At 42.4% G+C, this 14269-nt stretch overlaps 1 protein-coding gene across 1 annotated transcript in view; it reads right to left on the bottom strand.

Annotated features, from left to right (window-relative positions):
• wdr11 (WD repeat domain 11) overlaps nt 1-14269 on the bottom strand; it is a 41841-nt gene that overhangs the window by 7192 nt on the left and 20380 nt on the right. Inside the window, exons 12-22 of the mRNA XM_068568173.1 lie at nt 11273-11379; nt 9092-9167; nt 8051-8159; nt 7195-7316; nt 6103-6250; nt 3443-3549; nt 3169-3283; nt 1871-2042; nt 1618-1726; nt 875-937; nt 481-546 (exon numbers count right to left, since the gene is read on the bottom strand). Of these exons, the coding sequence (XP_068424274.1) occupies nt 481-546; nt 875-937; nt 1618-1726; nt 1871-2042; nt 3169-3283; nt 3443-3549; nt 6103-6250; nt 7195-7316; nt 8051-8159; nt 9092-9167; nt 11273-11379 (1194 nt within the window). The remainder of the gene's footprint in view (nt 1-480; nt 547-874; nt 938-1617; nt 1727-1870; nt 2043-3168; nt 3284-3442; nt 3550-6102; nt 6251-7194; nt 7317-8050; nt 8160-9091; nt 9168-11272; nt 11380-14269) is intronic.

Here is a 14269-nt window from a genome sequence, read left to right as displayed (position 1 = left end):
ATGATATTAAAGTAGATCATTATGTGCAGATTTATGGAGGGAAATCACTCCGATTCCATCTTATTAAGTCTTTCTTGGTTTGATGATATCCAGATCAACCTGTAGCAGCTTGTTAGCAAACACAGCGCGCCATTAGATCATTGTAGCAGGCGGGAGGCCGTAGCAGATGAAAACATGTGGAGTCATGTGTTTACAGTTACATTATTCTAAGATTTGAAAAAGAAAAGAAAAGAAGGTGTTTGTATCCTGGAAGAGTCTGTCATCGCACTTCCTGGATTGCAGTTTGTTTGTTTGCCATTATCATTATTCTGCCAATATAAACAACACGTTAGTGAGAACTCAGTCACACTCGGGACTAATCGAGTCTATGACAAAGGTGCTCGGTCTAAATATGAACAAAGTTATTGTGCTGAGGTGACAGCAAACTCTCACAGACACACTACAACCTGTAAAGACAACAAAACAGTGGTGTTAACTCACCGTGAGACCAGAAGGCAGCGCTGCAGCAAGCTGAGCTCCGGGTCCTGCAGCACGCTCTTCATATCACTGGGGAGCCAATCAGAGACAGACATCGGAACACAGCCAATTACACTTCTCAGACGGAGCAGGCCCAGTGACTGTCTGTTCTGGGGTATTCCGCTTATCAGCCAACCCACAGACGACGAGCTCCTGGGGCCTGCTGTCAATACACAAAAGGACCGTGATGACGAGCCAAAACTACAAAAAACAAACGCTGGCACGTGACAAACACGCATACATACAGTACGCATGCACCAACATCGAACTGTCACCTTTTGCATCGCGCCATCAATATCAATAATCCGCTTTGAGTTCCAGTGTGTCGCCAGGCGCATTAGGAAGTGTAATAACTTACTTAGACAAGGAGTTGAGCTGCTCCTGGATCAGCCCTTTTATCTCATCTTTCTCATTGTAGTCTCTGAAAAAAGAGGATTTAAACTCAGTCAAATGGCTCCTCGCACGTTGTCTCCCTAAAAGAAAAATCTGACCCGATATTTAATGGGAAGCCGAGAAGCTGCTCGTTAAAAAGGAGTAGATCTGTGGTGTCAGGCAATAACAGATAACTCCGTTCTAACATTTATGCTGAGGTCAGGCAGCACCCTGCGAGGCGAGCGCTACTAATATAGCTGCCTGACTTATGATAAGGCGGCTGCGTATGTGTGTTTAATCGAAGGAAACTATCAAGCTATAGTTTAACACAGATGTGGCAGTCTGAAAAACAAACTCTCTAAATACAGCCTCTATTTACTTCCATGTTGACGTGTTTACCAAGAGGAGTTGCTTCTACTCACAAATTGGTTGTTGTGTTTTATGAAAGTAATAATTTACATGCACAAGCGGTTTGCATGGAGGCAAGTACAAATATGTTTCTATTTCATATATTACTAAACACAATAACCTGAGCACTGTAGTAATACATCTCAACAGTGTCACTGCTTCGGTTCTTTCAGTGTGCCGTTGCATATTCTCCAGTTCCTGAGCTCCAACAATCAGAAAACTTCAAATGTATATTCCGCTTCGCCCTTGTAACCCTCCTGAAATCCTGATCATTTTGGAGGGGACACGCGTAGGATTACTTTTCTCAGAGCAGACACTTACACTTGAGTGATGTCCATGGTGAAGGTTCCTGACCAGGGCTGCAGCAGGAGGAAAGCCTTGAGAGTCAGGGCAGCTCGGGGAACCAGCAGGTAAGGACACCACACTGGATCTGAACAAATTTCCCACCAATCACAAAGAACACAATGTTAGGTCGTTGCTGCTCAAGAGTTTAATTAAAGCATCCCAGAATCTCCTAGAACCGCTCTGTGCCATTTCTCTTTCATTTCTTCACGCTGTTTTTCCCCTGGCTCACCGGTAAGGTCTTGTTCGTCCATGCGATAGCTGGCGGACTTCATGGCCATCTCCAGCACTCGGATGCAGCCGTCGTCAGAGGCCAGCACCACTTTGTCTGACGTGCACCAGTCGATGTCCAAGATGCGGTAGTTCACGTTGCGCCCGATCCGCATGCTGCTCACCATTTGGACCTGCAAGAGGAGGAGGGCCAAAGCAGTTCATCTAAACTGTCCCCTAAAAGCTTCTTTTAAAGCGCATGCAGCCAGATGGGAGATGCTGTGGAAAAGAACCATTTATGCTGAGTATAGCAGGACAGAGAATGGACGACCCTCTCAGGTGTTCTACAAAACCTCCCTATTGATGGCTTTTCATGGGGCAGTACAGGAGTCTGTGTGACCCAGCGGTCAGCAGAGCTCTGAGGCAGGCCGGAGATCTCTTCCTGTCCTCCCGCGTTCTCTCCCTCTCTTTCCCAGCCCCACAGCGGTTGCTTGTTTCCCTCTGCAGCTCGATCCATCTGTTGTCTGGATTTTGAAGTTGGGGACTGAAAACTGTGTGTTATCTCAGCTCCCCTCAAGAAAACACATCCCTCCACCCGGACAACGACGCTCCAGAGGGACTCTCTGCCCCCCCTCGATGTTGCACCAGAGCATCTATCTGTGTCCACATCCATCTGCTTTTCAATATTTTTGCTGGGTAAGCTAACAAATACTGTGGCACTAATATATATATATATATATATATATATATATATATATATATATATATATATATATATATATATATCAGATAAACAAAAGAAAAAGTCTAGCCTGTGACCAAATGTTGAACTTTTGCACAAACTAGCCCGAAGGATTCTTAGTTGAGCCGAAGTGAAGGACGTGGCTTTTTAGATGCCCAAGACTTCGGTAAGCAAAGTTAAAGAGGAAGTCAGAATACATGTCATCAATTTTGCAATGACTGAGCTTATAAAAAGAGCTTCTTTTTTTTTTTAATGGAAAGCTTTTAGTACTTGTGTATGTACACAATGCACCGTGATGATTCTTTAATACATCAGGACAATTACATCCAATACACTCTACCCACCGTGATACTCTGAGAGATATGCCCCAACACATTATCACGGCGCTCTGCAAACACATTCATTCTGCCACAGTTAATCTATGATACTTGCGGACGGTTGCAGATTCTTTCATTGCATTAGAGTGAGATGCATGTTGGGAATTTATAATGTGTGACAAAATAAACAATTTATTTTGTCACAATGACATGTCTGCTGCAGCAGCTGCCAAAAGGGGTGATGTTTGTGTGTGTCCTCACCTCTTTGGTGTCCCAGACCTCGGCTCCATCGGTGTACATCACCAGCAGCTTTTGGTTGCCCTTACCTGGGGCGAAGCGGATTTTCTTTACCCAGCCACGGTGTGTTGGTATTCCCCTGAAAGTGTCAACAGCATCAGCTAATGAATACATTCATTTCTTATCCATTTTTTACTTTTTTAAGTAAAAAAACAACAACATAACAATCAATCTATGAGCATTCTGGGCAAGTTCATTTTTGTTAGTGCAGTGTCATAAGAATAGTTGCTGCTGCTACCTGGACAAACGAGCTTTGAGGTCCCAGAAGTTGAGATTGCCGTCCACGTCCCCGAGCACCAGGGTGTCGCCTTTCCAGGCGATGCAGGCGATACTACCCATGCTGCCCTGCAACACGGGATAATTGTGCATATTCAGTGAGAAGAAAAAATGAGGAAGGAGAGCTGCAAATTGGTCCCCCTGCTCAAAGATTCCCAATGAATTTTGGATGTTAAACCTGCTTCTTCAAGCTGCAGCAGCTAACCTTTGGAAAATAACTTCTTTTTTTTTTAAATCATATTTTATTCAAACTGTCACGCTATCCTGACAAAAGTGCATGAGACAGATCATCTGTCAAAAAGTAGATCCTTTTGCCTCCTTTTAAAGCTCCTAATGGCATTTACAAGATTCCCACGGCTCGAAGGAAAACAACCAAGCAGAGCAGAGGAGTGTCTGACGCAGCCATCACTGCTTGTGAACTCCGATCAACCCGTCAAACCAGGCAGCGTTGATCAAATATCAACCAAGATTCTACAGAGGAACCTGCTTTTTTTTTTGGGGTGTTTTTTTTTTTTTTTGACAGATTATCCGACGCATGTGATATTTCTGTGACAATATGGTGACAGACTGAACAAAAAGTTATTTTTATTTAAGTTACCAATTGCAGGTTTAAGAAAGCTATATCTCTTTTTAACCATTTTGACAGATGATTTTTTTTGGCATCTGGCCTGTGTGGATTATTTTCTATTATTTGCAGACACAAAAATAGAGCGCAAGAACACACGACTATTTACTATAGCTGTTATTGAGATAGCATCACTAAAATCATCATGTCACACTCCACATGATTACATACATAAAAACAACAACGTCATGATGTGAACAAGCTCTTCTTTAATACGGCCGATCAACGGGTAGTTGAGGACGGCAGAAAAAAACCCAACACATTTTCGCGCAATTATAAAAACGCCTCTGGTAGACGAGCGCAACATCTGAGGTGAAGTGAGGCTGCACCACAAGATGGAGTGCTGGAGTGAAGACATTAGGTGTCAGCTCACCTTCAGTGAGTACCCAGTGAATGATGGGACAAAACTTTTTCCGGAGAGTTTCCATTGACAAGAGAGAGATATGAAGATCTTCCATCATCCTGAAAAGACTGGAAAACCTTTGAGGTATGCAAATCTTTGAACAATGAATCTGTCGCCGTCGCTAAGATAAGGCTTTTAAATCCCCGGGTAAACCACCGGAGTCTGTCTGTGCGGCGCGTGGATAGATGCAGGGAGTGAGCAGGTAAAACACAGGCTGTCGAACAATCCAATCGGCGGCTCAGAAGAGGACTTTGAAGAGGAATTTTGCCATCGCGAATGAAAAGAAATGGGAAAAGTGCTCAATATAAGATCTGAAATTGTGCAGCGTTCATCGACAGATGTGAGCAATCAACAACAAACAGAAGGCGCCATTTACTCCACAAGCGTGATACTGCTCCACTGAATTGAAAGTCTCCGTAATGAGTCCAAGTAAGTTCCTGAAGTTTTTTTTAAAAGACTTCTCAAACAAGAATAATAGGCAAAACACTTTTTGTATTATTAATTAAAAGGCTCTTTGTTAGTAGTGACACAGGAACTTGTGAATTAAAAACATCCTACTGCTATGATTTTACCACTGCATCTTGAAGTCATTCAGGTGAAAAGAAATCCTGTCTTCGGTAACGGCCAAACCATTTTGCTGTCACAGCGAATCAATAGCTAAGATGCTTCACAGGTAAATACAATGACCTTTTTTAGGGTCACGCTCTGAGTCTGTGGAGGAAACAAGAGCAGAAAGCGATCTGCCTACGGACTTGTGAAACACGCACATTGAGTTGGCTGTTTGTCATAGCAACAAGAACAAGGTTTAATCTGACAAAGCTGTCGAAGACCTAAGTTTGAACACTTTTTTGTTGTGGAGCCAACATGTAGTGTATCATCCCAAACACAAGCCACAGAAAAGGACCTAAAGGACACAGCATATAGAGGGAGAGTGATGGCTTTTTCTTCACGGAGGAGGAGACTGTTCAGATGCTGGTTGACAACCAGACAGCAGTGCTCCTCCTGAGCTCAAGAATGAGGCAAAAATGGTGACGACAGTGCAATGCAGATGTTTTATCACTGAAACAGGGATGTAAATGATGTTTTCATTCTCTTTAACACCAAGAAACAAAACATTTTGACAAAAATAAAAAACCTTTAAACATAAGAGAGAATGCTAGGGAAGAACAAAAGATGTTAGAAAAGAGTTTTTATGATTTTTTTAAATACATTTTTTTAGATGGTTAATAATAATAAAGAAAAGTGGGGACACAATGATTGACGGTGTGAAAATAGATTACAATACTGGGGGAAAGTATCGATTAATACATTTGATATATCAGACACGAATACAATTACAGAGAGGAAGGGGGAAAATCAGAGGTAGAAGTAGAGATAGGAGACGTACCGATGTCCACAGGAAGTATAAAGGGACAAGACGGATTTTCTTTGTGTTCAGAAAGGATTGAAAAAAATATATGAAAATCAATGGCGAGTAAAAGATATGAAACGAGAAGGAATATCTTTGTGCAGGGATCTGTGAGAATGACCTTGAAGTAGTTCACGGGCGTATGAAGTGAAAAACATTCAAAAGAGACGGTGTGTCTGGACTCACATCAGGGGGGATTCGTGCTCCATCTTTGACAGTGTTGCCCTCCACGGTGATGTGGTAGACCTGCCCGTCCGTGTCAGTGAATACAAAATGCTCCCTGGCGGAGATGGCCTGGCTTGTCTCTGACTTGCTCTCTGCATCCTGCAGCAGACTGGAGTGGAGAAACACTTCAGGCTTTTTGCGCTCTCACCAGTGTGAAATATTGTGGCAGAACCAACAGCTTTAATATTCTGCAATTGACGTGACAAGTTTCACGACTATCATTAAGGTCAGACACTCCTAACCAGCACTGGATGGATTGTAGAGCAGGGAGTAAATATATAATATATAGATATACTATACATCCACATATTAAGTCGGCTCAACCTGAATATTACATGTTGTGATCGAGTGTGTGGAAACTACTTAGCGATTGACAAGAGAGCTTTAACTGTTAAAGAAACGAATAAAAGGGTGATATACAATGCTAAAAGTAGCTTAAGTTATTAAATTATGTAAAGACAACAGATAAAAGGTGAATTAGCAGGAAAGTAAAGTTAAACAGTAACGAGCTAACAGCAACGTATAAAGACAAGATACAGCGAATCCTAATGTTAAATTATAGTTATCTAAAAGTGAGATACATGGATAAACTTGACCAAACTAACCTAAACATTGGCAGGTTAACTGTATGAAAACATTATTGCAACAATATACACTTTTATATAATCAATAGTGGTTAATCTCATCCAGTTTAAATATCAAATAAATACATTTGGAAAATAACTGGTGGGGGTAGGTCATCTGACCAAAAGAGAAATTTGATTAATAATACTGCATTGTTGTCTTTTGCAATCAGATCATCAATTAAACATAATTACGGAGAAGTACATGGTTTTGGAACTGGAAACCTCTCTGAGATGCCCGGCATCTATGAGCAGTTGCCACCAATTCTACGAGACGCCGGGGCATTTGCCACTAGTTTTTAAGTCGTGGCACCGGCACCTCGTAGAACGCTGGTGTCAGACCCGTTTTCACTGAGTCACGGGTCTTTGCATGTGCATAAATAACCCTGTGCTTTTATTTTGACAAGAGGAGCAGCATCGTAAAGCGAACCTGATGACCGAGGACTCAACACTGCTCTGCTCCGCGTCCGACACCGTCTGCCGAGCTATGGCCTCCCTCGCCGCCATCTGCTTCTTCTTCAGACTCTTCAGGTTGTGAGACGGGGACCACTCCTGTTGACACACACACAGACACATGGGGGGGTTTGCAGGTCCAGTGACAGACCCAGACACAAAAACACATTTGCTGGCATTACAGCAAACAGATTAGAGACGGGAGGAAAAGGGAAAAAATCTGTGTGTACAGTAGACGCTCTCATAAAAAGGGAACAGACGCCAGCTGAGAGCTGTTTTCCCCAGCCTTCCTGGGTCTCTGGAGCACCGTGGCTGCAGTCTGGCTGACTGGAGGTTGTAATCAATATGGAAATGAGACAGCAATATGGGTCTCGGGGAGGGCAGCATGTATTATTAAGGTTACTGGCAGTTTTTATTCTTTGCTGCGGAGGATTTTACGGCCACACTGCAAAGTTTTTTCAGCATAGCTCTTGTTTTATTAGCATTTTCTTCTGGCCTAATAAAGCCACTCTTCTTTGCTGAGCTCGGGGAACATTTTCAAACTAATCTTTCAAACAGCCTGCCCCCCAGCATCAGAGACTATTGACAAAGGGAAGAGTCAACTTCCCTTTATTATCGCAGCAGTGTGATTTGGGAAAGTAAATATTGTTACATGAAATATATATTCAGCGATGCAGCTGTCAATTTCCAATCAGCAACCCTGCATGTGGCCTTTGTTATATTTTCAGTGTCTTCAGTGATACTTATATGTGTCCATGTGTTTTACTAGCAGCTCAGAATCGAGGGCCGTTGAAGGACGCCGTTTTTATTTGTGTGTAGTCTGTAGTCAGTACCAATGCCGTAACAGTGGGGAAGTTCTTCGCCATCTCCCGGAGAAGTGTCCCGGTCCGGGTGTCCCACAGCTCCAGGGGTTTGTCTCTGAACACCACCACCAGGTACTGCCTAAGGATGAACACACACAAAAAGTGAGATTTAATCTCAAAAACACACACTGGCCACAACCGCACTACAAGCTTTCCGTGGTCATTTTGGAAACGGACTCTGATTTATGTTTAGCAATTGGGCCGTGTGCCTCCCAGGGACACAGCTATTTACAGCGAGAAACCACAGAACAGCATGACCAAATCATTCTCCTAAAATAGGATGTTGCAGCAAATCAAGTGTATTAAATTGAGCAAAAGTGAGTTTCATCACTTGTGATTACGGAATAGTCGGAGGTGTCCCGTTCCATTTTAATACCTGATACACTTCATCATATCAGGGATGTACCCGCAAGGCTTGGTAATATGGTGCATTGAAAAGAAAGTTGAACAACTACTGAATTAACAAAAGACTTCTTTCTCAGAAAATGTGTGAGGACTTTTAATGCATTCTCTTTTGTTTGTTTTCTTCTCGCAATATCACAGTCCTATTAAAAGATGCAGCAATGATGAATGCGGGGAATTAAAAAATGGGTGATCTGAACCACTGCACAACATGAATTTGTGAAGGTTTTGGGGGAACAATAGGAAATAAACAACGCAATTAATGGTAGATCTGTGCTATTCGGGTTTTCAGCAGACCTCCGTTGGGACTTAAATCTGGTTATTATAACACCTCGAAAGAAGCATGCAAGCGCAATGCGCCCTTTAAAATATGGAATGATATATTCAGAGACAGAAGGAGATATCAAGAAAGGTGAGAAGGCTCCAGGCAAGTAATGTGAAGGCAAGTGTTTGGGTGTGAATTGTTTGTATGTAAATGTACAGCTTGTGTCTTAGTGCGTGCATGCGTGTGTGTGTGTGTGTGTGTGTGTGTCAGGTGAAAGCATTATAAACTGAGATGTTGTTGGTATTTGGTTTTGCTGCTGGTGGTGGCGAGAGCCGGCAACTCACTTGAGATGAGACACTTTAATCATCTCAATGGGCGGCTCATCGTTTCCTCGCTCGCCTCTGAATGCAAAGCATCTTCCTGCAAAACACACCCGAAAGACAGACAGACAGAAAGAGAGAAAGAGAAAAGTGAGCGGGTGGCGCTGGTAGAAGTCCTTACAACCTGTGCAGAGACCGATTGAACTCATTCCACTTTGGTGCCAGGGCATCCTGGTTTCATCTCGTTCGCCGGAGCGAGAAAAGAGCAAATGCCGCCAAACTTATTCTCCTCACCTGCTCTAATCTCTGATTTTAATTCACATACAGTACAGTTCTACCCACCGCGGCAGCAGCACATTATGCAGAGATCAAGGTGCCCCTTTAAACAAAACAAGAACACCCTTCAGGTGCATCTTATCACATTTACCTAAGGAAGAGCTGATCAGATTTTGCCAGGGACGCGACAGAAGGGGGCCTGTTTAAAATGTAGAAGTGACACCGCTGCCTGTGGCGGTTTGAGCTGGCGGGGGTGACCTCCAACAGATTTGTTGGGATGTCAGTTAGTGTGTACCGCAGAGGACGGCATAGCTGATGCTGAGCATATCGTGTAAAATACAACTTTGTAAACCTGTGGTGCACTAATAGCAAATGCAGCCCTCTTCATGTCAATTATCTCCCTCTTCAGATCGTCAGCCGACTGGCTCGAATCACATGTCAAGTGTGCATTCTCAAAATCACACGTGTGCATTTCGATGTCCTGAATACACAAAATGGGGTCACATTTTGTTTAATCTGCTGTATGCAAAAACCAGGCGGGGGGCGCCTTCTAGCAAACACAGCAACATCAGAAATGCGTGCCGCAAAGCACTGAGCTGATGACGCCTGCCACGATCATGCATGTATGAATAACATTGTTGTTATTACATGCAATTATCATGTGTATACATCATAAATGCTTCTCAACACCAACTTCCTGTTACTGCCGCACACTGAAAATCCTTTCATAGATAAAGAACATGTCCATTCAGAACAGTTGCTATTGTGGCTGGGGAGACGAGATATTATCGCAATTGAGTAAGACGAGCGAGGAAGATGATTTTTTTTTATCCTGAAGTCTCATCTTATCAGAAATTGCTCCTGCTGTAAACGGCACAAGGTGCCTGCCTTAGTGGATTAGTCTTACTTGTGACGAACATAATCTTTAAGCACAGAATTATTTTTTTCTTCGGTGCTGTTTCTATTGGATGACTTCATGAAGCAAATATGCTCACTTTTCCCTTAATGGATCAGACAAATTAATATATATGGTTCAGGATGTCCAGGTGTCGCAGTGATTTAAATGCTGGATGAGGTAATTGTCCTTTCAACTTCTTACTAATGAACATCTAAAAAATGAAATAGGTAGGCGGAAAACTATACCCACTATTTCTTTCATTTCTAAATGTAATATTTCTTGCAACCTGTAAATAAGACATGTTGACAGTTCTTGAGAGGCATGTTTCTCACAGTTTAGATGGAGCTTAGCGAGCTACTTCCCTTTGCTTCCCTTGTAATATCGCTGCCTATGTCACAGACCTGCCGGGGCTCTGTGCTGAACACACACAGATTGAAGTAATACTGATCTTTTCTGTCCGACACCTTCGTAAAACAGACACCAAAGTGTGTAAATCAGGGACGTGTGCACCACCAGCACATACATTTGTGTCTCGGACACCTTGGAAAATCTCAGGCACAAATAAAACGAGAAAATAATTACGTGTACATGCGTGTGCGTGCTGGAAGGTGTGTCAGCCTGTAACCAAAGCTAATGACCGTTAACTTTGACGATGCCGGGGCTTTCGAGTCATTAAAGAAGTGATTAGCCCCCGCCATTGTTCCTGGAAGAAGCGAGGATAAAGGCTCTGTGACCCCAATTGAACCGTAATTTTATAGAACCGTCATTGGCAAGTCATGATGGATCGAGTTTTCAGAGCTGAGCCTCCCTTGGTGGTACCCGAACACTGTTACTGTTTCTTAGAGAACTCAGTAATGTCTATTTTCTCTGTTAAGGCAGCAGGAACCTTGAGAAAAACAAAAACTTCAAGAACAAAGGACAATATAAAAGAGCTGGTTCGTAACCTTAGATACAGGTAATAATAGGTACAGGTGATAGTGATAGTGTGTGTGTGTGTGTGTGTGCATGTGTCTGTGTGTGTGTGTGCTCACCAGTAAGCAGGTCAACATGCTGCAGTTCATTTCGCACCAGGCCCATGTTGTTGGGAGCAGAAGTGGCAAAAGATAAGAAACTGGTCAGACTCACCCATTCGATGCCCCTGTGGAATAAGCAAACACATACAAAGGCTTTATTTAAAATTATGATATTGGTATCTCATAGCTATCAAATATTCCTCCACTATATCTCACAATGAGACACCTAAAACTTTTACAAAACCCATTGGGAAGCCGTATATAAAAATTTTAAAAACACAGCAAATCAAGCCAGCAAATGTGAGATATGAATACTTTAGAGAAGTGGGCCCAGCTCAGGGAGCACAAACTCCACTATAATGAGATGGTAAATAGCCACATGATTAATTAGTCAATTTCAACACTAAATGCAAATGAGATGCTAAGTAGTCAGTCGGCCTCTTCTGGCATGGCTGTGCTCGGGCAAGGGATGCTGGGCTCATCTCCATAAAGAACCTCTGCTCTCTTCACCACAGAAAATTCACAGCTTTGATCTTAAATGTTGTACGTCACTGCATCGACAGAAGAAAAAAAATAAAATGGAGGTGTTTTCAAGAGGAGGGTCTGATCTAATGGCAATACTTTGCTGTTGAAGTCTGGTTGAGTGGGTTAATGTACGGTTGTGTTATTCATTGATTTTGTCACTCGCGTTATTTTTGATGGACATATGTAACACATTTTACACGCGGTTTGTCAGCACAAGGTGTCAACACGAGGTGCAGGAGTGTCGGGGAAGAGATGACAAGCAGACAAAAAGACAGCTGAGTGTCAGGACTGGAGAACAAAGTGCACTAAGACGAGCTAGACACAAGAAAGCAGGCGGAGAAAATCAACGGCTAATCACTCACTTTAATACACGCTCACGTCAAGAAACTTGCTTGTTCTCCATGGCTCATCAAATTTCATTGGAGTTTTGCATTTTGTGGATACCCAACTTCTCTCATTAGAAAGAGCCTAGCTCTGCTTGAACGGACGGAGTTTGCTCCCAATCAATCTTTTAACAGCATTAATTGATTAAATCTAGTGCCTAATTAAACCCGGTGAAATAGTTGTGCTGCTCATTAGAGAATACTAACTAATGAAGTACAGCCTGCTCTTTGTTGATATTTGGCTGTTGCATTGTGCGCAGCTCAGAAGGTGGTGCGGCGCTGTGTCCAGTGCGGTCTGCCGTACAGACCATAATTAAAAACAATACACTTTGCAGAAGCATAGCCGGACAAAGAAATCTAATGTATAACAAAACCACACTGAGACAAAGCTAGATTTATGTCGCACATCACAAGAATGAATCATAAATGGACCACTTTTGTCCTCATTAGAATATGAAAACCAAATAAACCTATCATCCTGCACCTTCTAGCGTGTTGGGGGTACGAGTGAGCACTGAGTGCAGTGAGGCCTCTTGCTGCAATAAACAGTTCCCGGGTTATAGAAATGGGCTAGGCCACGAGTGTCATGCACATGTCTTCAGGGTGGACTGTTAAGAAGCAAGAGAACATTGTGGCAGACATGATGTTGCTATAACTTTAATGTATAGATTTTTTTTTTTATAGTTTGATGGCGAAACGCACATGTTTGTTCCCACACCATGACAAAAATAACGCACATTTTTGTTACCATGCCATGGTAACAATGCTTCATGAAAAAGGCACACCTTTTAGATGTTTGGGGGAAAAAAAGGTATTTATTTAGATAGTTCTGAACTGAATCTGATTAAATATGTAGAAGGGCTAATATGTAGGTAAAACCTCATGAGGGGGCTAAATTTGAGCAACTTTAGGAGCCATTTTGCCAGCATGTTAAGCCCCTCATAGACCTATTTCATTTGCATAAATAAATAATAACAATTTGCATTTCAATAGGATCCTCACACCCATCAGTGTTCTGGCCCTGGCTTTTTAAAATCTCTTTCAGAGCTCATAGGAGACTGCATATCAAATACTCGCCCTTGGATTTCTCATTTCTCCCATGTATTAACACTTCTAAAATAATGTTTGTGATCACATCACATTTCATTTAGCTGACGCTTTTATCCAAAGCGACATACATGTTTGCTCTATATACCGTAGACACAGCAACAGTGTCCTTGAGCAAGATTAAGTGTCTTGCTCAAGGACACAACGACAAGGACTAGCGGAGCCGGGTTCGAACCACCACTTTGACTGAACGACGGGCATGCTAACCACTGAGCCACAGTCGCCCCATCCTAAAGAATCCTAGATAACAAAGACAGTCAGGGCAAGAGAGAATCAAATACTGAAATAATAGTCGACTGAGCATGGGGGCAAGTATTTCACAGAATCTGTACAATGCATCTTTTTAACAGCTCCAATAGGTATCCAATACAAATGTATGGGAGAGTTTGGCAACTAAAGCTTAAATGTGATGCAATCATATAATCAGCTCATAGAAACATTCATCACCCAATGTTCATTTTTACGTGTGCTTTAGTTTCTATTTTTAAATGCTCGGTTATGAACAGAAAAAGAAAGCTTCCTAATATAGAATTCTGCTTTTCCCTGAACGGCTCCTTTGATGTCTTATCGACAGGTTCATTAATTAGCTACTTAGACTTGAATCATTTACTGTTCAGAGGTTAAAAGGAAACCATTTTTTTTTTTTTTACTTCCACCGTAAAAGTAATTTATTCCGAGTTGATATCTATATGCAGCATGCATTTCACCGAGAGATCAATTGGCCTTTTTCCCTGCAGACATTTTGGCCTATTGAGATTGATTTTGGAAAGTCTGGACAGAGACAAAACAAAACAAATCCATGAAATACCATTTGGAGGAGGTTTGAAATGTGATTCCAGTCAGATATTTACACGTTGTCAAAGCATGGAAGTGCTGAGCAGAGTCCATGCTGCTGCTGCTCGTGGAGCGTACGGCATCTGCACAGGACAACAGTCCATGGAGGTAACATTTTACATGCTGGCCAAAAGGTAGAATTACAATTTCCAGGTCCCTCGCGTGA

Source organism: Clinocottus analis, unplaced genomic scaffold, assembly GCF_023055335.1.
Source record: "Clinocottus analis isolate CAN_PGR_092001 unplaced genomic scaffold, fCliAna1.0.p SCAF_8, whole genome shotgun sequence".
Lineage (NCBI taxonomy): Eukaryota > Metazoa > Chordata > Actinopteri > Perciformes > Cottidae > Clinocottus > Clinocottus analis.
This window is presented reverse-complemented; position numbering and strand designations above follow the sequence as displayed.